At 39.6% G+C, this 24,769-nt stretch overlaps 1 protein-coding gene across 1 annotated transcript in view; it reads left to right on the top strand.

Annotated features, from left to right (window-relative positions):
* Nucleotides 1-24,769, top strand: part of CDYL2 (chromodomain Y like 2) — a 60,107-nt gene that overhangs the window by 25,454 nt on the left and 9,884 nt on the right. Inside the window, exons 2-4 of the mRNA XM_069026975.1 lie at nucleotides 4,979-5,573; nucleotides 15,193-15,410; nucleotides 22,236-22,408. Coding sequence (XP_068883076.1) covers nucleotides 4,979-5,573; nucleotides 15,193-15,410; nucleotides 22,236-22,408 — 986 coding nt within the window. The remainder of the gene's footprint in view (nucleotides 1-4,978; nucleotides 5,574-15,192; nucleotides 15,411-22,235; nucleotides 22,409-24,769) is intronic.

Here is a 24,769-nt window from a genome sequence, read left to right as displayed (position 1 = left end):
AAATTAAAAAGAGAAAAAAGGAGCTGAATAAAAAGCAGTGTCTTTTGACGTTAATGGGCTGTTCACTGGTTTTCCTGGGAAGATGTCATTTGATGTTTTGCCTGTGAGTAATTCAGATGAGGAATGGCTTCCCTTTCATTTTTAAGACTATCTAGACCTTTCACTTTCATTTTGATCTTCCAGCTAACAACACAAATTTAGTACTGAGGGGGTTTCATAGCTGGACCTAATCTGTGGGTCAAATTCTGAAGAGAGTCCCAGCAGCTATTCCACTGTTATTTTTCTAACATGAATACTGGCTGCTTCAGGAGATATGTTGCCATAATTTTGTACATCTGGAACAAATTCTCCAATTACCAGATTTTGTGAAATCAAATACAAATACAAGAGAAATAAAAATAAGTTACAAAGACAAGAAGACTGCTAATGAGAGACAGTATTTCTCAAAGCAAAGGTAACAAAAAGGGGGAAGTTAGGGCAATACCGAATTTTTAAAAGAGAAACATGTAGAATCAGATGGCCTTTATCTCTCTCAGAAATCTTACTGCCTTTCCTTCCTTGGCACTTTCTTCAAATACCCATCCAACACCCTGAAGCACAACATGGGACAAAGACCTCCAATGAAAAAACCACATAAACCAGTACAAGTCCTGTAATCATAGTAATGAAAGGCAGTTTTTTGGGTGTCTGTCATGCAGTCACTCTGATGCTCTGAAGAGTTCACTAACTGAGACCATCTGAACACCACCGATTACAGTTTAAATTTTTTACATGGATGTGCATGGCAAGAAGAGAAGATGACATATATTTAGTTTGGAAATCACTAAGTAGATATGCAACCTTCCAAACCTTTCTAGAAGTTTACTGATCTCCCAGAAGGTGTTTTCTGGGAGCACAAGGATTTTTATCTATACCCTTCAGAGCTGTGAACTGAGATGAGTATGCTGTGCTTTGACGTTATAGTTACAGCTGTAGAAATAATTGCATAGGAATTACCCTTTTTTAACTTAGCCTAGATGTAATTTTTTTGATAACCAAATAAAAACATTGTGCGGGTAAATGATTTTGACCCAGAATTTTCTTTCAAGGAAGAGTGGGGGGGTTGTTGTATTCTGCATATATAAGCACAATGCTTAAGTTTATGAAGCTATAGATATTTGTACTGTAATTCACTGATGTATTTTTTTTATTTCACATGAACTTTAGAATGCAGATATATTTTTAAAGGCTTTTTATTTAGGATTTTCATCCTAGTTTGTGCGGCTGTGTATAGGGCTAGGTTTAAGGCTACTTGGAAGCTTAAAATTGTGTTGCAAATGCATTTGCACAGATGCCACTCTATTTGTTTTCTTTAAATGTATTTATATGGTAACATATCAGAACCTCAGTTCATCCAGAATTAGCCAGCGGGGGCAGGGAGAGAGAGAATCCAGGGAAGTGATGGTACCGATTTCTAGCAATCTTTTAACTGTGATACCTCTACAAAGTTTGTTTGTAGTCATAGCACTTTTATTAAATTTAACTCCTTAGTTTTCCAAACCAAATAAAGTGAAATCATGGATTTGGAAACCACAACTACCAAGGTCACTTTTGGGAGCATGTTACTCAGTTCTGATTAAAGATGGAACCGAGGGGGAAAATGGAAAATCAGACACTGAAGCCCTAGATATTTTCTTCATATTCTCAGAACCATGTATTGCTTATTCTAGGGGAGGAATTAAAGTATTGTTTCTATTAATCACTAGCTGTCACAGAATTATTTCTCATTAAGAGAACTGATACGATTTGTGCAACCTTAAGTAAATACAGAAAGATTATTTTTTTACATAGTACCTGTTAAAACAAATACACATCATTATAAAAACAAAGTAGAGATGTTTGTTTTTTCTGTGGTTTGTGGATAGAAAATGGGACAGACAGTAGCAGGTGTGGCTAAAACCCTGATATTTATGCCTCCACTGAAGTGCTTCCCAGTGGCACTCTGAAGGGGATAAATATTACTGAAGAACTTAAAGCCCTGCACTAGAAAAGGGACCATGTTGAGAGGTCAAGTATGTTTGATGCTACCCTCCGATGCATTCAGTGAACAACGAGGCAGTAATGAGGACAGGACTTTTTATGCATCATTAGTCAAGCCAGTGGGTATTACGGTTGAACTAAAAAAATCAAGGAAAACAAACTAATTTTGGATTAAACCAGATTTTTTTCATTTTCTCCCCAACAAAACAATAAACTGAAAAGAGGGTTAACCAGAAATAAAATATTTTGTCTTCAGTTTATTTAGTCCTTCTTTATTTCAGTTAGTTAAATTTGAACATTGATAGTTTTGTTCTGAAAATGCTGTAATGAAATGGTTAGTCTTTCCCAAATATATTTTTCTGAATGTTTTTTCAGAAACTATTCATTAAATTTGACCCAATTTCATAAATACTTCTATTCTCCCTTCATGATGTGTTTAACTGGTTAATCACATTCTCCATTGCCATTATTTTGTTTCCCAGGAACAAAGACTACTCATATTTTCTCCTTTTATCCTCTTAATCGAAATGCAGGCTGCCTCATCACCAAAATACTTGAGTGTTTTCCATATTAAAAAACGCCCTCCACAAAACCTCTTCACATGGAGCAACAATATGAAAATAAGAAATCTGTGTAGTTAAAGATATGTGCATGAGTGAAAAAAAGGTGAGGATGGAGAGATGGTTTTTGTATGTGATCCAAGAAAAGGTGAGGTATTTGTCCATCTTTTCTGAGCCTCTTCCTTCAGTGAGCAAGTTGGGGAACAAAGCTGGTGCAATCTCGCAAAACAAAGACAAGTATCTCCCAAGTAGCACCAACCTGCCACGGAGTTTGTGTTCCAAGTCCAAAGTCCTGAATTAAAAGGGAGGGGAATGCATGTGTTGTTTATCTGGTACAGACAGAAAAGCAGTAACCCAGACTCTCTAGTACTGATAGCTGTGGTCTACCGAGTTTAGCAGCAATTTAATTTTTTCCCCAGGACATACATATATGTGTTTTGCTCCTTGGTATAGTGAGCTGCAGTAATTAAGGTAACAAATCCACAGGCAGCCCACACAGAGTTCCACAGTTCAATGTACAGTTTTTCTGGCTAGTCTGTGATAGGAAGATGAAAGTATTTTAAAGCCAAGGATAATTTGGACAGCTGCTCTGTATAAAGTCAACAAGATCATAATAAATATACTATTAGTTTGACAACTGTAAGCCACACATCCCACATGAGGACAAAAAAAAAAAAAACCAGTTCATTTATTTTGTGAAGCCTTTTCCCTCTTTTCAGACAAATGATCTCAAACTTGCCCAGGCTGAGCTTCAGTTAATTGTTTTGCCTCTCTGAGCAATCCTGAAGGGGGCTGTGCTAAATTTAGAGTAAAGAGGATGTCTTGCTTTGCCTCTGAGGTGGTTCTGTGTAGATATTTGATAAACCAGAGCACCAGAACTGTTTGGGATGCTGCAGTGGGAGCCCTAGAGATGGAGGAAGGTGTCCACTACAACTCAGAGACATCTTAGCACAGTTCCCATGTAAATGAACTGAGATAGAAGTATAATGTTTAGTTGCTAATTACATTTAGACTCCTTTGGGGAACCCACCAAGATTTCTATGAATGTACAGTTCCAGCCAGTGAACAGACAGAATTAATCCATTGGTTTGCTCTAACAAGGGACCTAAAATGAACAATTACTTACACTGCTGCAATTGCCCTTCTTCAAGGTTAAATTTGCCATACAGATTCCACTATTGCTCTTCACATGAGATGATTTTTCTTTGAAGAGCAGTGAAAGCTATTACATGATCTATCCACTTACTTACTCTTCTAAATTAACAATACTGCTTTGGGTTAATGATAATGACTTTTTTCATTAGTGGCATCTTTATCCTTCATAAACCACATATTAAAAACAAAATATAAAAATTAAAGAATGAAAAAATAAAACCTGGGAGAGTCTTTGAAGGTTTCCTTATCATAACTGATCTTCCAGCATTGACTTTTCATGGCAGACGTATGTAACAAAAACTGTTTGTTCTAAAAACCCTCCCTACCTTCCACACATTACCAAATATTATTCTAATACTTAATTCCTACTGCGATTACAACATTTTTCCTAATGACTTGATCTGAATTTCACTTGGTGCAGTTTAACCCTGACTTGCTGTCCACTAGTTGTGTTTGGATTTTCCTCTGCATTCTCCCTCTACCTGAGACTTGACCAGCATCCAGGTTCTACAGCATCATGATGCTGTTAATTCACATTCACATGCAGTCCCAATACAGTCCCTTAGCCTTTGCTGTAGAAATGTTCCTTACACTGGCATTCTGCAGCACAGGCTGATAAAATTCATTCCTTCCATGTAAGAACCCTGCCTTCATGCCCTTTGTTTGCTTTTTTATTTTTTAATTGGTACATTCAAAAATTTTGTGTATTTACTCAAATACTGCGTTCCTAAAAATACAAATTTTATAAGTTGGAAACAGCAAAGTGGATGTACACTACTGCAAACAAGATCTTTGCTGTAAAATACTGCAATTTGTTGTTATCAGTTCTCTGTTCAAGGTAGTTTCAAGATACAAAGAGGACTGGGGAAGTTTATAGGGACATAATACATGTGTGGATTCAGGAGAATGATCAGTAACTAACAAAGCAGGAAAAAAAACTTTCTTTGGCTCTTTGAAAAAAGACATAGCTAAGGAATATAACAGTAATAGTCTCATTTTGCAACCAGATTTTCAAAGAAATTGTGCTTTTATTGATGATCTCAGACTCTCTCTTGTTTCTTCACATTGGAGCTACTGCAAGTGCCCAGATCAGATTTGAGGATGTGTTTACATCTCTTTTAATGTTTTCAGAAGGGGCAGTGGCCTTGCTGTCAAAATACTACTGGGGCTCTGCATTTCACTCCTGTACTGCCAGGTCTGTTCATGGGAATTCTTTCTAATACAGTTTTGGTTTTTCCTTTTAGGTAGAGAGGATTGTAGACAAAAGGAAGAACAAGAAGGGCAAATGGGAGTATCTTATCAGGTGGAAAGGCTACGGGAGCAATGAAGATACCTGGGAACCTGAACATCACCTACTCCATTGTGAGGAATTTATTGATGAGTTCAACAGACTACATGTTACCAGAGAAAAGCGATCCAGGCATGGGAAACAGGCCAGTGCACCAAAATTATTGCGGGAAAGCCGAGGGTCATCTGTTGAGAAAATATCACATAGACCTTCTGAATCTGGGAAGTCTAAAGGATCAACACACAAAAGGAAGAGAATTAATCCATCTCATCAAAAACAGAAACGAGGATATGCAGCAAAGCCAGGATCTGCAAATGACAGGGCTGCTAAAACTGTTACTTACCGAACTACTCCCAGCGGTTTACAGATCATGCCACTGAAAAAGCCACATAATGGTCTGCAGAATGGAGATGGCAGCCATGAGAAAGATTCTAGACATTTTGGGAATGGCTCACAGCAGCAAAACGTGGATTTAAATGATCACGAAGGAGAACAAAACTTGCCCAGTGTGTTGGAAGTCGGTAGCGATTCCCCTGTTGTGAATGGAATTGGTATGTGATTTAAACAACTCCTCTTTGCGGGAGGGGGGTGTTAATTGCAGCAACTGCAAGTAGGGCCCAAAATGGAAAATTTGGAAAAATTGTTGTCACACAAGTGATACAGTGAGAAGCACACAAACAAATTCCACACTTGCTTCATATATTATAGACTTTTTTTATCATTTGGCTTCTCTCTTTCCTTTTCCCATAGAGTGACACGAAGCAGTGTGGGGTCTGTCACGTGCCTTTGCAGTGTAAATCCCTATGGGAAATGTGGATAGGGCAGGGAGTAGGAATGACAACTTACACATACAGTAGGTATGTATAAGGCTGCAGCTCTGGGTTTATGTATCACCACATAACAAATCACTACTCAGTTAGGTGTGCTCAAACCCAGTGGTCTAGAGAAACCAGAATTATTTTAGAATTAATACCACTCTTGCTAAAGTGCCCTGATAAGTATGGCTGAATAAGATTCAAGTTCTCAGTATTAATGCTTGTCATAGTCAGGAACACTCAGAACAGCCAGGTCCTTGCCTCTGACAGTGACTGGACACATCAAAAGTCATAGGACAGATTTTAGAGGAAGGTACAAACAGTCTTGAAGTGAACAAGAAGATATAGGAGAAATTTCTCTCTAATCCTCATAGTTACTCACTGGCTTAGTTCTCAAAGAATAAGGTTTATATTCTCCATAAAAACTATTCAGCTTAATGGAAATTAAATAGCTCCTCATTATCTATATATGTCCAATCTTTTTGATTTGTTTGTTTTTAATCCTACCAAATGTATAGTCTGTCTCAGTTTCAAGACAAATTCCAGGAGAAAACGCCCTGGAATGAGCATTTCCACTAAGGAGAAAGGGCTTAAATAACTCCCTTTTCTACTGCCAATGAGAGAAATGGATACTGGGGGGTGAACATGAGAAAAAAACCTGTTTATTAACAAAAAAAAACCCTCATCCTGCCCCCTCCCCCCCCAGAAACCCAGTACCAGCCTTCTCTTGGCTGCAGGTGCTTTCCCCTTTGGTGCAGTTCCGCTCGCAGCCGGCAGGGGCGCTGGTGGCTCCCGGCCGGGCAGGGCCGCTGCCATGACTCCCCCTCGGCTGCAGGGGGCGCTGTGGCGCGAGTGCGGCCGTCTCTCTCCCCGTGGCGATGGCGGGCACAGCTGGCAGGTGGGATGGAGAGGCGGGCACAGCTGGCAGGTGGGATGGAGAGGCGGGCACAGCTGGCAGGTGGGATGGAGAGGCAGGCACAGCTGGCAGGTGGGATGGAGAGGCGGGCACAGCTGGCAGATGGGATGGAGAGGCAGGCACAGCTGGCAGGTGGGATGGAGAGGCAGGCACAGCTGGCAGGTGGGATGGAGAGGCGGGCACAGCTGGCAGGTGGGATGGAGAGGCGGGCACAGCTGGCAGATGGGATGGAGAGGCGGGCACAGCTGGCAGGTGGGATGGAGAGGCGGGCACAGCTGGCAGGTGGGATGGAGAGGCGGGCACAGCTGGCAGGTGGGATGGAGAAAAGGCTTCCTTTACGAACCCCCAGGGGCAGCCGATCCTGGTGCCCCCTCTGGACAGCAACAGGAGCTGTAGCAGGGACCTCAGGAGAAGCAAGCTGGAGCAGCAGGACCTCCCGGCAGGCAGGGGGTGAAAGCTCGAGTCTAGCACAAACCCGAAGCGATGGCAGTGGTACGTCAGGGGTTGGGCAGCAGCAGCCTGGCTCCCGAGCACAGTAGGGAAGAGGCTCCCTGGGATTTCTCACAGGGGCAGGCTGTGTGGAGGGTGGGGGGAGCAGCCCCCCGGTGAGAAAACGGGGGTGTTCCTGGGTCCTGGCGGGCACGCACTGGCTTTGGGCTTCCTGACAGCAGAGCAGCAAAAGAAGCCAAGCCAAGAAGCTCAGTCACAGTGTCAAAGCAAACAAAAATAGAAAGAAAAGAAGAAGGCAAAACCCGCAGAAACAGCAGGATCCCTGGTCAGAGATACCTATGGCCACAGTCAAACAGCCTGCACCAAAAAGAAAGGGGCTGCCTCTCACCCCGCCCCCAGCTCCCTCTGGAAACCCCGGCCTGGCTCCCATTCATCGAGATAGCCCTAGAGCCAGGGAGGATGGCAGGTGGGGTGGGAATAGCAGCCACTCCAGGCACAAACAAAACAAAACAGATCAAACACCCCAAAAATGATAGGGGATAATAAACCATCCATAAGACACAGCCTCAATGGTGTTTTGTGACAGTAATTTCCAGGAGTTAACAATAAGATGCACATTTTATTTGATCAGGTTTTGGGATTTTGCTGGGGGGGAGTTGACCTTTACTGTCACTGAATAACCTCCTGTCCTTCTATGAAGGGATGAAGTCGAGGATGCCCTGTCACTCAGTGGGCAGTCCCACCTTTTTCAGATTTCCTACCACCTGGAAGGCTTTACTGGTTCCTGAGAGTTTTGAGTATCCTCTTGTGCCATTGCTGGGGGGGGGTGGTTTTAATACCTTTTAAAAACAGCAGGAGCTGTTCCAAATGACTTCCGACTGCTTACTGATACAGTGACGATAGAACCTTTGGAGAATTACTTTTTCTGCTCTTACACACTGCATAAAGGTTTTCATTGACTGATCCACAGTTGCTCTTGGGTTCTTTTTCCTTCCTTGTTCCAGTTAATTTAGAACACAGCTTTATGTATGATCTCTTTCACTATGCATTTCATCTGCTTTCCTGTTGCCAATTCACCTTTTGATTCAGTGAAGCTCTTCAAAATCTTTCCTAGTTTTCACTCTACTTATTTTGTATTGCTTTCAAATTTTCCTCTCATATTTCTCTTCCCAGTTCATTAATACATACATTAAATAAACTAATCCTTCTGCAGGTCCTTGGGACAGCCAACTTGACGTGATGAAAAGTAACCATTTGTTCCAATTATTTATTTTTATTAGCTACTTTCTATAGCCCATGATAGTACTCATTTCCTTAACAGCTTCTGGTGAATTGCCCTGCCAAAAACTTTTCAGAAGTCAACGTAAATTATATCACCCCGCTTTCCATTTTCCACCCTACTGGCTACCTGGCAAATGCTCCTTGTTTTGGGAAGGAGAACTGACCTTTCCCAGTCTTACTGGCTATATGTGATAGCTACTGATCTTTCAAACCAGGCATCAAATATACTATTAAAAACTCCCAAACCAGCAAAATACATGGTCAGATTTAAATGCATAAGGACTCCTGATGATGTCAGTGATATTTAAAGTGAAAGCACTTAAAAGTGTATTTTGGCTTTTGAATATTGAGGAGTTTGAGCTCATGCAAGAATGCCTAAAAATTTATCTGCTTCTTTAAGACAACTTGCATATCTAATTATAGAGGTGTATAAAGTTTTGGGGTCTTTTTTACTTTTTCTAATGAAGTTTTTTTTAATTATTTATTTTACATTATTTGTAGGGAAGTTCTGATACAAAATGTGTCTTTGAAATGCATCAATTCCCATATTCTAGAATATTTTGTTTAAGGAAGAGCTAAAGGGTCACAAAGAACTGTAAGGTCAAATGAGCCTTTCCTTTGTCCCCACAAGAGCTAAGGAATGGCCTCCAGCACTCCTGATTAAATAATCCCTGTCAGAGAGCTCTAGTTCCGTGGAAAGCTGCTTTGCCTGAGCAGCCAGGTGTTCTCTCCTGGCCCAAGAGCTGATCTCTGCAGCTCCTTTCAAACAGTTCTTTATGATGGCTTTTGCATTCTCCAAATCCATCACTTGTGTTCTGTATTTTGCTCCCCTTGCATTCTGTGGGCAAAAGTAAGAGATCTTCAAATCTCTGCCTGGTTCTTTTCTGAAAAGCCCGTACTCAGCAGCACTGCCAAGGTCAGAAATCCCTCGAGTCCTGCTGTGTGATTCCCAGCACATGCAGAGTGGAGAAAACTACAAAGAGGAGAGATGAGACTGCCAGAGTAAGAGCAAACAGAAACTGGTGAAGAAGGGTCAAAATTAAATTACTAGGTTTTTTCTTAATATTGCCCTGAAATCTTGAGAGAAGACACATTTCTGATACAGGAGTCTGAAATGTTAAGTGGAAGAAACTTGCACTACTCTTCACCAAGTCCAGCAATTTCCTTAAGTCGCTCAGTATTCACACTCGCATAGAGGATGCCAGTGTGATTCTGCCCTGTGTCCCACTATTATCACAGAAACCCACTCTAATTGGGATCAATGCCACATTAAAACTAGGCTGAAATTTTACAAATTACAAATGAAGAAAGTTTCACAGAAAAATGTCCAATTTGTTGAATAACAGAAATTTTGTTCCAAACATCTTGGGTTTCAAAACTTTCTCCAAATCTGAGGCAAGGTCCTAAGGCCGTGTCCCTGGGGACTGGGAGCAGTGTGGCAGTCTGCTTGGCAGGACTCCCACGTTTAGCTTGGAGGCAGCCAGCTATGCCAGAGGTTTCAGGCAGTCTGCCACTGAGTCTGGCAGTTGAAGGTCTGGCATGCTCCATCAGCACTTGCAGGGCTCGCAGGCACTAGATGTGGAACAAAGAGGGAGCCTGGAGGACCTGGTTTGGCTCCCAGAAGCTGTGGCTCCTGGGCGGCCCTGTTCAGAATCTGAGGAAGCAGATGTTTTTGTCAGCTTTGAGATTGCCTGTATGGAACCCAAATGAATGTCAGACTCATTTCACAGCTAAGTGTAAGACTGCACAGAAAATAGGTATAGAAATTCTAGGTTTGTCTTGAGATGAAGCCTAGATTTGGAAAAGTCAAAAATTCCATACAATTTGAAAACCCAGCTGTAGGCCCAGCTCTGCTACCAGTGTGGGCCTATGCTTGAAGGTCTCCAAAACCCACCAACCTGAACCAGTATTGTTTCATATTATAATAATGTTTAACCACCAATTGAACCAAGCAATATAGATAGTAATGTTTAAACTAGAAGTAATCAAATAATAGTTATTTTGTCTGTCCCTGCCAGTTCTGTTCAAACAAATAACAGCTATTTGAAAACCAGCTTTTGATGACTCCTTGAATGAATTTCCACCAGTCTGTTTCGTTTTGTGTATAAATCCACTTAGGTACAAGTGTTTCTTCAGCCTCTAGACAAAAATCCCACCAGGAAGCTCTTTACCCCAGAAGGATGAGTGTGTACCTTACAGATGTGTGCACAAAATGATCAGTGCACCCCACTGGAGGCCTGGGACCTTGTGGAAGTTGCGACAGATCTTTAATACCAAAAACTGTCTTCTACCTTCTACAAGTCCTGCCATAAGGAGAGCAGAATCATCTTTACTGACAGTTATTTAAGGGTCTTCAAATTGGAAAATATTGAAAAACTCTGTGAAGAACATCCATTGATGCTCCCAGAAACTAACAATACTGTTCTTTCTGATTATATTTGTTGTCTTCTGTTATTACATTTCTGTTTCTCTCCAGATACTGTAATTGAGAGTGATTGTTTTGTCAAGTTTCTTGACAGAATCAAAAAACATCCCCTTTTAATTTTCTCTTTCCTTTTTCTACATCGCTCTATTTCTGTACCATCTGCTGAAGAACTTCTGCCTGTCATGTATCACTAACCACTGTTTTTCTCCATTACGAAAATCTTTGTAGTCTCATGGTGTCCTTGATTTAAATACTCTCTGTGACTTAGTCACTGCTTCCTCTTGGTTTTTTAGCTTATTCTATTTATTCTGAAAGAATACTGGTAGCAAAAGACAAGCAAACATGCTTGCTCTCTCAGTTTGGATAAAACCTCATTGCTTTTAGATATCTTACAGATGCTCCCTTAGTTGGAGAAGTCTGAAATTATTAGTAAATTATCAACAGAACACAGCTTTTAAGTATGTACAGTATTAACCACTACCCACAAGAAAGACAGAAAAGAGGCAGTTAAAGGCTATGGGGAAGACTGAGGAATGCCAAGCTGCTTTACCAGGGAGAGTGAGGGAGCATGGCTTATTTCACCTAGCAAAACTAAAGCCTTAGCTCCATCACCCTTTCCATTCAGCATAAATGCATACTGCTAATAAAAGCAGCAGTCCAGCTCTCCTTCCCATGACTTCCTAATCGTTATTCCCATCCCTCCGTCTGCACCAGTTTTAGTACTCGAGGCTACAAGGTGAACCTGATCTGTTTGAAAATTAACCAGTTTTGCAGGGTGAGTTTTCAGCCAGAGCAGATCACCGGGCCAGTTCATGGTGTGGCTGCTCATACCAGTACTGGGTTTGTTGTGGAGGGTGGTGGCAAAGGGACTGCACCATTAAACTGGCTCTGATGGAACACTCAGAAAAGATGTATCTGGAAATAACAGTAGCTTGAGGTGTCCTCTACCAGTGGGCAGAAGCAGTGGAAGGAGATGTGGAGCTCTGAGTCCCCCAAAGCACTGAGGGTCAGTCCCATCTTTCCTCTTTCCTTTCCCGCTATTTGTCTGCCTCAGCTTTTTAGAATACAATTTTCTAATGAGTTTGCTGCAGTGCTTGGTAGAATGGAGCCCCAGTCTCAGACCCTTTGGCACTGGTGGAGTAATGTAGAAGATGCAGGGGTGGGCAGCTAAAATGAAGAGGAATAAAAGAGGCTTCAGTTAGGAGAGGGGGTGGCTGAGGGGGAAGCATGATCAAAGTTTACAAAATCATCAAGGCCTCAGATATACTAAATGCAGAACTGTTGCTCCTGAAATCCCTTCATAGCAGAACTAGGGACCACTCACTGAAACTGGTGGAACATCAGATAAAAGCACAGATGAAAGAAAATTCTTCTCTGTGTAGTGGCTACCCAACTTCTCAAACTTATACCACAGGAAGCTGTGGAGACAGACAGTATCAACAGGCTCAGAAGGGGATTAGAGAAATCCATGAAAGGGTCCACAAGCAAACACTGAAGGAAACAGGAGGGATGAGCCCTCTCATATTTCTATACAACACTTAGGGATGATACTATGGGAAAGGCCTGCAGAAAGCAACCAAGCTCACATATTCTCCTTAAATAGCATCCTTTACTGCCATTTTTTACTGCCATTCTTGGAGAAGGATTACTGCATGCAGCAGTGGCCTGGGAATATCTTAGATCCCCTTAAAAAAAATTGAAGCTTCTTATAAATATAAATGTTAGTTTAGGTATTCCACAAGTTCTACTGCTGATTAAACACAAAGTAATCATTAAATTCCCAGTAAAGGAAAGAGTATTTTCTCCCATTCTGTTTTCTTTTTGTACTTAGACTAAGCATCAAACACTTACTTACTATTAAGACAGTAAACCACACTTAGATGTAGCTAAAGGTTCCTTAGTTAATTTGTGACATCCTTAATTTGTTTCATGTGGAGTATAAATTGCTTTGAGTCTTTGAATGTCTCTTTTTGCCTGTCACAGTCATTTTTACCTTGACATACTCAGGTGCTGCTCCCCTCCTGTGCATTGAGCAGGTGCTGACTATTGACCCTCATGCAGGGACAATCCCAGTGGCTCCAGTGGCTCCAGAGCAAACCTTCAGAAGCTCCACCACCTCCATGCAGCAGAATTGGCCTGGTTCCACATCAGTGTTGTCTTTGGAGTGTGCTGATCATTTTCTCCAGTTTATCGGATTAAACAAGATTACAGGGATGCACTGGAGACATGGAAACAACAAGCTATTCACTATATATTGTTCTGTTAATGATCCACTTTTGGAAATGGCACTTTTTCATTTATGTTTCTCTCATATTTAATTTAGATTATTCCTCTGGTTAAATTTCTTTCAGCTGGCTTCCAGATACTTAAAATACTGTGATAAACTCTATAGATTTTAACATCATATTACATATTACATATTAATATTTCAATATTACATTTTACGTATTACAATATTAACATTCATTTACAAACTGAATACATAAAGAAGAATAAAACAAACCAAAAAAATTACTGTGAGGCTTTTTGTTGAGCTGGATTATCTGAGTGAATTAATCTTCTACTATTCTCTATACCATTTGTATTTAAAATAGATGTGGCATAATCTTCCACTCTAGGTAGATAATCAGTACAGTTAGTCTGACACACCTTCCACTCAATGGGCATTTGTGCCTCTGACTTTATAAGTTCTTCACACTTTTTTGGGAGTTTGAAATCACCACAATTCAGTAGCTTATTGCTGATTAAGCACTGAATAGATAAAAATGCAGTATTTAATAGCCTACCTCAGTCAAATAGTTAATTTGTTTCAGCAAATTATTCCTAATGACACTGGTGTTCCATTAGTAATTTCACAAGTTGATTTCTGTTTGTAAGCATACATGTCAAAATAGACGCAGTAGCAAAATCTTAGGAAAAAGAAGAAACATGCCATAGGAAATTATTCATAACATTTAAATTTCAGGCACATGGTAATTTCTACCCTTGTAGACACTTTTTGTCAAGAAAACAAATTTCCAACTCTCCTGTTTCAAATTACTTTTTTTAAAGTGATGATCTAATGGAATTTGCCAATGTTTGCATTGCACCAGGTAAATCCTCTGTTCAGTATAACCCAAGCAATGCTTTAGATGGTATCTCTTAATTCAACAACAAAAAAGAGTTTTCTGATTGACTGAACAGACTCCTGGGCAAAGGTGGATCCCCGTGTGTAGATGTGTGAGTACCCACATGCACACACCACATGAGACTCAGTCACACACTGCTGAGTGCTGGCTGTATTTTCACATCCCATCTCCTAACTGCAGTGCACATACAGGATTTCACACACTATGAACAATTCCACAGGCCACTGCCAACTGTGAGGTGTCAGACAGATCAGTTACCTACGTAAGCATCGAGCTGAAACATAGCTAATCCAAAATGAGGGTAAGTGATTTTGGTTTAGAGTCATCTGTCATGAATTCACTGTTCAATTCTATTCCAACAGAGCATTTCTAATTGAATGGTGTGCACTTAAACTATAAAATTTAAATCTGTGTTCTAATATTCATGTCATCTGCCCTTTAAAAATTCCTGGCTATTTGAAACCAGGAGCTGGAACAGGTCAGCTTTGGCAGGAGTAAAGAACAGAACAAACAAAGGTGTTTTCATTCAGCTCTCTCTTGGCCTTTCTTAAAAATGGTGCATTGTGGGCTGGTGTCTATTTAAACACAAACCAGTGACTTTAATCTCTGTCCCTCAACAACCTGTCTCTGCATTATTTTTAATGGCGATGGTGTGAAACATCTGTAATTAGAAAAGGATTATTGCATACAAATCTTGTAAAGCTCCTTCAACACCCCCGCTCAGCACTGTTACCAATCATCCTCTATTGCCTATTACAGAAACACTGTAACCATCAGCAAAGGAATGGTTTGCAGTTCATACACAGTATAAGTCAGAATAAACTGTCTTTTAAGACTGACTTACTATTACTCTCACTTGTTTTTAAGGAGGAATTACATCTTTCTTCTCATAGTTCTTCTTTTTCCCTACTGCTGGATACTCTCCAAAATGGCATCAGTTCCTTGGGTCTAGAGGTTGTCTGATCAGAGAACAAAAAGTTCTGCACGTTGGAGTACAGAATAAGAACAATGGCTTGAGGCCACATTTGACTAGCCAGACACATTTTTTATTTATCTTACTGTATTTTGTTGTTGTTGTTGAAACTAATAGAGAGTATTGCTCCACTTCTTTGATGGTACAGAGGTAATTATGCTTCGATTCTTTCCATCTGCAAGGTTCTTCTCTGGCCAATGGAAGCTTGAATCTACACAGCACTGTGAAAAGGAAACTTGATGGAGAGAAAGATTATGTCTTCGATAAGAGACTGAGATACAGTGTGCGACAAAACGAAAGTAACTGCCGCTTCAGGGACATTGTAGTCCGGAAAGAAGATGGTTTCACACATATTTTGCTGTCAAGTCAGACTTCAGAGAACAATGCACTGACCCCAGAGGTAAGTATTTAGCCCTAAAAGCCAAAGAAAGCCATCCTGATATGTGGGTAATCTTGCAAACACTGCACTTGAATTCAATTTTATGTATTTTTTTTTCCTAATTTATGATTTTAGAAAATAAATCTAGAGTACAGACATACCTAACTTGGAATTCCTATCCAAAAGAATGCAATGGAAATTAAATTTTAATTCACATGTCTGACAAAAAAAATTTAACAAAAGAAATGGTAGAATCAGTATTTCCAGCATGGAGTTGTGTGAAGCAGCTTTTCACGTGTTGAAGTTACTGATATTTACTATCCTTAGGAGAAATCTGGTCTTTTTCCTTTTACTAATTTAAATAGTGCTCCAGTTGTATACAGAGAATTTCAGTTTATATCCTGAGACAGCCGTTCTAAATTCTATCTTGATCTCTAATTACTTTTTCTCTGAATCACTGTATGAGTCCTTATTTTTGAAATCCTAACCAATTAGGGGCTCTATCCTCAGCTGAATTGCATAAAATCATACCACATATAAAAGATATTAATGAATTCCCTTGTTCCAAACATAAGAGCAGACTCAGACTTGCAGCTTGTACTTCCCCAGTACATACATGGATCACTGGAAGGGCTGAGGAGCTTTTCCTTCCATTCCCTGTGGCTGCAATGCCTCCTTATACCATTCCCATGTTAGAAGAAAAGGGGTGTCCGTAAGTGTTTGCATCAGGGTGGATGTCCTGGAGAGAAGAAAGCATGTCTGAGCCCTGTTCCACGTGGGCAGTAATGGCCTGATGGACAGGGGCTGCCACAGATCACAGAGGGAACACCAGGAGCTTCCTCCCAGCACCAGTCTGGCCTGTCTGAGCAGCCTGCAGGCAGAATTCCTCCAAGGGCTGCCCTCACTGCGGAGATCTCGGCCTTTTCTGCCCCCACACACTCCAGCACAGCTCTGTCCTACACAGCAACTTCAAGACTGTGTGAAATACCAGTTTGAGCACCACCTGAGGGAAGAGTAGATTGTAGCTTCGAGGAATCATTTTATTCAATAAGAAAATGAGTAACTTTGAAGTTAATTACTTACAACTGGCAGGTATGATGAGTCCCCTTCCCAAATGCACACGTACACATGGGCAGTAATACACTGAGTGATATTAAATGGCTAAAACTGATGGTACATAACATTTATCACTCCTGGTTTTTAAACTACCGAATATTTAGAAGGACTATCTTGGTAATTACCACAGAACACCAAACACTCACTTTTAACACTGATTCCTTAAAATGCATTAGATTGCACCAAATCCATCATTCCATCTCTGTCTTAATTACCACTAATTGACACTGCAGGTAATTTAAGTGAAGGAACTCAAGGGCCTGAAAAAATGTGAAATCATGGACTTACTGTGTTCAGTCAGAACAGACATACATTTACATTTCTGGCTGTACTGTTCCACATCAGCAGTGTTGAGATGCTCTAACCAGGGGATTATCAGGCTCTTTGGATCTGCCAAACCAATCAATTTCATCCTTTGAAAGTTTTCAATACGTCAGGAGCCCACCTCTGTGGAAGAATAAATGATAAGTATGTAATAGTCCTCTCCCTGCATCACCAGTGTAGACTATTTCTAGAACCTTTATTGAAGCTCACTTGAAAACCAGGAAATACATTTTAGAAAACCACTTTACTGACCAGGATGGTCAGGCATTAATCAGGTAATGAGTTCTCCTCATGGAGATTGTCTGTTTAAACCTCATCCAGGCCAAGAGCAATCACAGGCTCTTGCCCTTGGAAGACTCTTGGCTACAAATGTGAAACGGCTTCTTTGGCCTCGGTCCAGGCTGCTGCCCATGATCATTCACACCACAAAATCCAGCACCTCCAGGATTGGCAATTTCACATTCTTGCTGGCAATTACAGCAAAAACCCCAGGAACTGAAAGGAGGAATGTGTTGAATGACTTGTCCCTGCAGTTTGTCACCTCTAGCCATAGGTGAGACAAACTGATAAAGTGTTTTAGGGAGGTTTAAAACATTTTCAGTTTTGATGCCTTTTATCCCCAGTGAATAGAAACACACAATTCCTATAAAATGAAGAAAGTGTGTTTCATTTTGTGTAAAGAAATGCTAACTTCAAGCTTTATTAAACATTCAGTAAATTATGTTTGCCAAATAGCAAATGAATCATTTATTCAGAGCAGGTCTACTTGAAGTGGCTAAATAGTGGCCTGGTTATACCCAGCCATCTACATTAAGAAACGAAGAGGTGTTCACTGCAAACAATCATTTTAAACTTTTAAACTTAAGCTTATACAAAATTCCTCTCACCCCTCAACAGCTCTGTTTCCCTTTGTGCTTTATCGGACTCTTCAGACGAAATTTATTAGTTGTGTTCAACCATCGGCCTCTGATATTTATGTCAATTTGATTAAAATAACAAAGAACTTATTTATGCCAAAAAAAATATGAAAGTCTAGAGAAGTCTACCTGACTCTTCATCCTATGTTGTTGGTAACCCCATTTTTGTAGGTGATTTTAGCATGAAATGTGCCAATGCTCTTTCCAGCAGCCTTTGAACTGATTGAAGTTGGCTCAGTGCCTCTAGTAATTGAGTTTTTTCTACAAAAATGTTCAGGGCACTATAGAAATTCTTTCTTATTTTTTACAAGAGCTTATAAAACTTCCAAGACAGTGTCATGAAACAGCACAGCTTATACTTATTTCAGTATCTTAGGCTTGCTGCTTTTTAAAATTTGTTTTTTAAATATATTTGTGAAATATTTCACCATTGTAAAATCCATTAAGGCATTTCTTCTTGTGGGACTTTTGCTGCTTCTGAAGCTCTTTCTCCAGTGATGCTGCTGCTGTTTTAACTCAGCACATCTCAAGGATCCAAATTCTGTTTCAAACTAAATGGACCCATCTGCTGTTTTTATTTAACACTATTAACAGAGCTAGGAGTTAATATTCCCCTGAATTAAAAGCAAAACATTCCCTAAAAAGCCAGAGTTTCCATTGAGGAGTGACAAAACTACCTCAAGTACTTTCTCATACACAAGAATCAGGTTTCAAATTTCTGGCCATGTGAATTACAGGGTTTAAAGTTCTGCCAGGTGCATTTTGGAGCAGTGGTTTGCCTTCACTTTTCCTAACTTAGAAATAATATAAAAGAAGCAGGTACAAGTTTATTGTTCTCTCTGGTTCTGCTGTCATACAACAGTAAATTGTGGGTTTGGGCCAGTGCTTGTGCCTTCAGCTCTAGAGGTTCCCAAGTTCTTTAGGTGCTGGACAGAATGGACTTGGAATCTGTTTGCACAAGCAGTAACACAGTTTATTTATGTAAAAAGGCACAAGTGGGGAAGAGGTTCTAAGAACAATGGAATGGCTTTAAAATTTGGATTTATGGTAATCTTTACAGAATAATTACCTTTAAGAAGGTGAGTCCTCAGAGAAGTTAAATTTTTTAACTAGTGCTTCTATTTGTGTGAATAAGAGACTTCTGTTCAGGATACTTTGTGTAATAATGGTGATAAATTCCCAGCTCTTTGATTTTCCCAGAATGTAACAAGATGGAAAGCAAAGGGCACCAAATGCATTTGGAAATCTCCTTCGTCCAGCAAAAGGCCCTAAAATAAGCTCTTAGAAGTTTAATGAAGTTTTTAACTGGTTCATGTTTATTTTGAAAAACAAGATGTCCTGTTCAAAAATGAACCAGATTATTTTCTTGAGAGGATTAAAAATATAAGCAACTTCTGAGAAGGTGATAATTTTATTATATATTTATGTTTCAATAAAAAAGTAAGTGAAGCAGTAGGACTGTTCTAAATTTACAGTCCAATCAACTATCATAACCTGAATAATTGGCCCATACTGTTCTGTAAATACTTCCTCAGAAATTTTCATCAAATGCATTCAAATAGAAATACTGTCCCCACAACTGAAAATTACCTAAAAGGCCATAAAAAAGCTAATTAATAAAAGCATGGACCTGGAGAATATTGCTAAGGAGCTCTGGAAATAGTAGTATTAGATCTGGTCCACTAGAGAAAATAAAATTTAATTGGACAAATGCCATAGTTATAGCAAAATGGGGAAAGGTTTAAGGACTATGGAAGAAAGAAAAAGAATATGGAACCTGACAAAGGAATGTAACTAAAGACAGGTTGTATCTCTGTATTTGAGAACTGAATTCGTCACCACAGTAAATAGAAATTTGTCCTTAAAAACAGAGCAGTTGTGAACTAAAATTCTAATTACTTTACAGTACTGCAATTTAAAACACACTTTGGCAACCCAGCAGACAAACCAGCTCTTTTATCATTATTTTCCTGTTTGTAGCTTCCCTGTAATCCTAAAAATAGAGGAGAGAAGTACCCATTCCCACATAACCCATAACCCATGGGGAAAGCCAAGGCTCCCCGAAGCAGCAGTGAACAGCAGTTGCTGTAACCAGGCTGAGTGACAAGGGGAGCCAGGGAATTTTGCACTGCACCAGCAAAGGAACCATGGCATAGACCAAGGGAGTGAGAATTGACTTGGCTGTCATTGCTGGATTCCAATGAGCCTCCAAGCGCCTTTGGATGATAAAGTTAATGACAAACTTTGAGCTGCTTAGAAGAAAACATACATTTGGGAGTCTGAAAATGCTGATACTTAATGGTTTCCTGGTTTCTTTTGATAGAAACAAGTGGAGCAGTTGAACTAAATTTCCCCTCCTGCTCAAAAATAGTAACCAAAGCCTTCCCACTTTCAACCATATCAGAAATTGACTCAATAACAGACTTTCAATGTCATCCTCTCCGGAACACTGAAAAAACAGTGATGGCAGAATATTTGGTTTTTTTCCCATAATAAGTGTAACCTCTGCTCAAAAATTTGGATGGCTTTTAGATGGCTTTAGTCATCCAGATCAGTGAGGGGTGAGATAAAAAAGAGGCAAGTTTGTAACAGTAATGATGTGTATGAAGGAGAGCACTGCTAACAGCAAGGAGGTGGCACATAGGCAAATACCACTGGAGGAAGGGGAATCATAAACTTGCTGAATGGTGTATCATGGCATCATATTTAATGCAACATTCCTCACTGGATAGAAAACGTTTGATTGGTATTCCCTAATGTTATTTATACATTCACCCTAAGAAAGAGCAGATTCTGAGATCTTCTAAAGTGAATTAAGAGGACAACATTGCATTCACATGGAACTAGGAAAACCAAAATACATATCTTTTTTTATTTTACTATCTACCACATTCTAAAGTTTCTCTTTTAACTTTGAACAGGGATTTTAGGGGTTTTCCCCTTTTGTTTTCCCATTATATGTGGAGTATTGCTGTGTTTCTTCCAGCTGAGGGCTGAGACAGCCCCTGAGACTCTCAGAATGAACTGTGCTCCTAAAATTGCTGATGACATTTTTGTACCTGCATAAGAATTTCAAATACACTTCCAAATTCTGCAGCTTTTAATTACTTCACTTCCACCCACTGTCACACACTCAGTATTACAGGCATTCTGAAGTGCTCTTGCAGAAGTGAAGCATCTGAAAGTTCACCACCTGCTCTCTCATGCCCAGTCCCAGCAGCCAGTAATAATCATCTTTACACAAACCCCTAGGGAAAGCAGCACAATCCACAGGATTTCTATTAAAAGGCTACCTAGGGTGGCATCAACAAAACTTCAGTGTTTAGGGACATTTCTTAAACAAGGCACTTTAGAGATCTAAAGAAGTTTTGGAAACAGAAAGTAGTGAACAGAAATAATCACAGGCTAAAAATCTTGGGTTTCTCTCACATGGAAACTCTATTTAAATCCCCAGCCACATTTAGCTCTCTCTTACCTAAATTTACACCAGCAGCAAATCTTTTGGTGCAAAGGAGAAAAATTTGAGTCAGCAGGACCCTGTCTATAGGAAATACTTTGACATATGGGTATGATTAAGGATAGGGGGTGTCACACTAGGTGGAATCATGGCCCCTGCAGTGAGGAGAAAATCGTTACAGAGAAAAGGGGGCTGAAATGAGTTACAGCTCACAAACCACACCCAATTGTGACCAAACAAGAAGTTACCCATCAGAAGTTTATGAAATAATATTTCCTTTTAAAAATCATTATAAAACAATTCTCTGCTCAGGTGAAAGGCCATTTTCCTACAATACCAGCAGCTCAGTTCTATACAGATTTTTATTAGGTTTGACTTAGGGTGCAATTAATAGCTTGATCCATTTGTAAAACAGAGTCAAAATGTCTCTTTTTCAAGAGACTTTTTTGCTTTAACTTTTGTAAACTGTAAAAATGTCACTGACCACAGAAAAATTAATAATACATTTGTCATGTTGATGTATATGATGTCCTCTTGTCCTGCTTTGCTCTGGTTGAAGTCATATAAACCAAAGTAGTTAAAGAACTGAAAACTGGGGTTTACAGATTTTGCTTACAAGCTATTGAGGTTAATAATAGGCTTTTGCTGTGATAAACATGTTCCCAATGATACAGTGGTGAACACTGAATGTACACAGTGAAAACAAAAAAGTGATATTTGGAATTATTAATATGCAATCAAGTAGCATAAACTGGGTAGAATTTCCCATACAAAAAAGAACAGCCAAGTCCTAAAACGTCCTTGAGTTAATAAAGCATCAACAAAGCACTACCAAATATAAAACATTTTGCAAACTCTGTGTTACCATTCTAATGATTCTAATATCATTCTATATTAAAATTTTATATAATTGATGTAAGTATTAATAGTGCCCAAAATTTAAGTCTCTCAAAATCAATAAGGTTTGTAAAAATAGGGAAATGATATTGCCACGGCATGCTTGTCGAATTGTTTACTTTTCTTTATCCACAGATCATGAAGGAAGTTCGGAGAGCATTGTGCAATGCATCAGCTGATGACAGTAAACTCTTACTTCTCAGCGCAGTGGGAAGTGTATTCTGTAGTGGCCTAGATTACTCATATTTAATTGGCAGGTTATCCAATGACAGAAGAAAGGAAAGCACTAGGATTGCAGAAGCTATAAGGTGACCCAAGCTTACCTATGATCTCTAAATTATGAAATGCAGTGTGTGATTATGAAGATATTTTTCAGGTCCAAAAGTGTTGTATATTTAAATGTTGATTGCGTTCTAATTATAGTCCTGCAAATTTGTTTAGTAAAAAGAAACTTGGACCTTTCCATATTAGATAAGAAAGCACATTTATTCCAGTGCTAATATCCACAGGGATTTCTTTTATTCCAATTCTCTGTATTTAATATTTCAAATCATTCTTCGAATTCAAATACAGCTTCGTTGTTGTTTTTCCAAATTCAGTATTGCTTCATGTTCTAAAGTGGTTCCTGAAAGGCAGATCTTTTACTTGTTTTAATGTTCATCATTTTCATGAATTTCAGTCCAAATGGGAATCCATGGCTTACTCATATTCTGTTGGAATAGCACTCTGCCTCTGTATTTCAGAACCTTACTAGAAGGGTCTCCACTCTTCTTCTTAAATTTAAATTACTTAATATATATGTAAATGTAGTTTTATTTTTGTAACTAAAATGTGACTTTCCTTATATATATATCACATCACCTGAATAGAATTCAAGGGTTTATGACATGCAGTCTGCAAATCAATCTGCACAACACATCACCACATAGTCCCTTATCCACAAGGTAGATTTTTCCAGTATAAATCAACATTATTCCACTAAAGCCAATGGTATTTCACCAGTCTGTATCAGGAGAGGATTTGGTCCCTTTTTTTTCTCCCCCCATTTCCTACAAGTAATTATTATTCTTCTGAGAGCTTTAAAACTTTATGCAACAATTCTATGAAGGAATATTAAAGAATTTTTTTTACAAGAGATCTCTACTTTGGATTTATTAGTATAACATAAGATCAGGTTTAGTTATTACACAACCTACATTAACCACCAATTATCTTGGTTACAACTACTGCAGATCAGTTTGGATTCTTGGTTTAAAACTTCTGAAATTCTCAAAGTAGCAATTATTTTGAAAGAATTTAAAAGATACTTCTTAAATGTAATAAGTTACAATCTGTTTATAAGATCCTAGCTGTGCTTGAATATCATGAGTGATATTTTTTTAAAGTGAAACCTTTTGAAGGACACATCCTCATTTTATTTTTTAAATGTGAGGGGGTTTTTAACGATGTGGAACCAAAAAAAAGTAAGGGAAGAAAATCACTGTTCTTGTTTGAAAACACAGGCACACTCACAGTCCACTAAAGATACAAATTTAATATTATTCTTGTAAAAATTGTGCAGTTAGGTATTATTATATAGGCTTACATTTATTTGCACACATCTAATGTACAGGTATACTTACCAATTCAACATTTAAATTAATACAAGCCAGACTGTGATACTCAGTTTTTCCACCCTTGGACTTACAGAATACTCTTGAAATACTGGTACAATGTACTGCTCCTTGTCAAGAATGTCGGCTTCAGGCCCACTGCAAATAGATTTTTATTGTACTTCTGGAAACAATACCCTATGTTTTCCATTTAGCACTCTCTGTGCTTTCTGTGAACAAAGGACTCAACTCATGGAAAATACACTGTAATAAGAGAAGAAAAAGTGTGCATTGCTTTTTCAGTGGTTTGGATGTCCTAAAACACATCCATGGATCTCTGCCTCCACTGCTTTACATCAAGTTAGACATGTATCAAAATGAAATTGAGCTCTTGGTTACCACGTGTTTCCACTTGCCAAAGCATGGCTCTCCTATACCGGTCACAAGTTACAACTGAAGTTTCAATCCCCATCAAGTCTCCTCTCCCATGAAGGGTTTATTCATTGGTGCTGTGTCCTCAGCCACTGCCAGCGGGGTTTGCAATGAACAGATGTGTGGCACTGCAGCTCCTCTGCAGGCACTGGTCACAGATCCATCACAGATCCATCAGCGATCCATGACAGACCCACCAGCCTGAGCTGCCACCATCCACACTCCCTCCCAGAGCAGGGAAAAGGCAGACAGGCTGCACAGTGTGGCCTGCAGAGCCCTGGGATCAACACACTCCCTGGAAGGCATTCCCAGCACCGAGCTCACACCATCAGCTGGGCAGCACTGTGGCACCCGAGCCACACCACTCTGGGTGTGCTCAGAAGAAAACAGACAAGGACAAATTTACTTGTTCAGCTTCTTCACAGCCCTGGCTGTACTTACAAGCACTGACCAGCAGCAAGAGCCTGAAACAGTGCAGAGGTGTCTGAGCATCCCAGTGTGTATTCGATGGTCAGCTTCCCAGATATCCTCTAGCCAAAACAGCAGCCTTCTGCAGACACATTTTATTATCTTTAAGCATCTGGATCTACTGTGCAACAATAGCTACAATCTGAAATCCTTTTCAAAGACTGCTTTGAATTGAAA

The sequence above is a fragment of the Aphelocoma coerulescens genome, chromosome 11 (genome assembly GCF_041296385.1).
Source record: "Aphelocoma coerulescens isolate FSJ_1873_10779 chromosome 11, UR_Acoe_1.0, whole genome shotgun sequence".
Lineage (NCBI taxonomy): Eukaryota > Metazoa > Chordata > Aves > Passeriformes > Corvidae > Aphelocoma > Aphelocoma coerulescens.
This window is presented reverse-complemented; position numbering and strand designations above follow the sequence as displayed.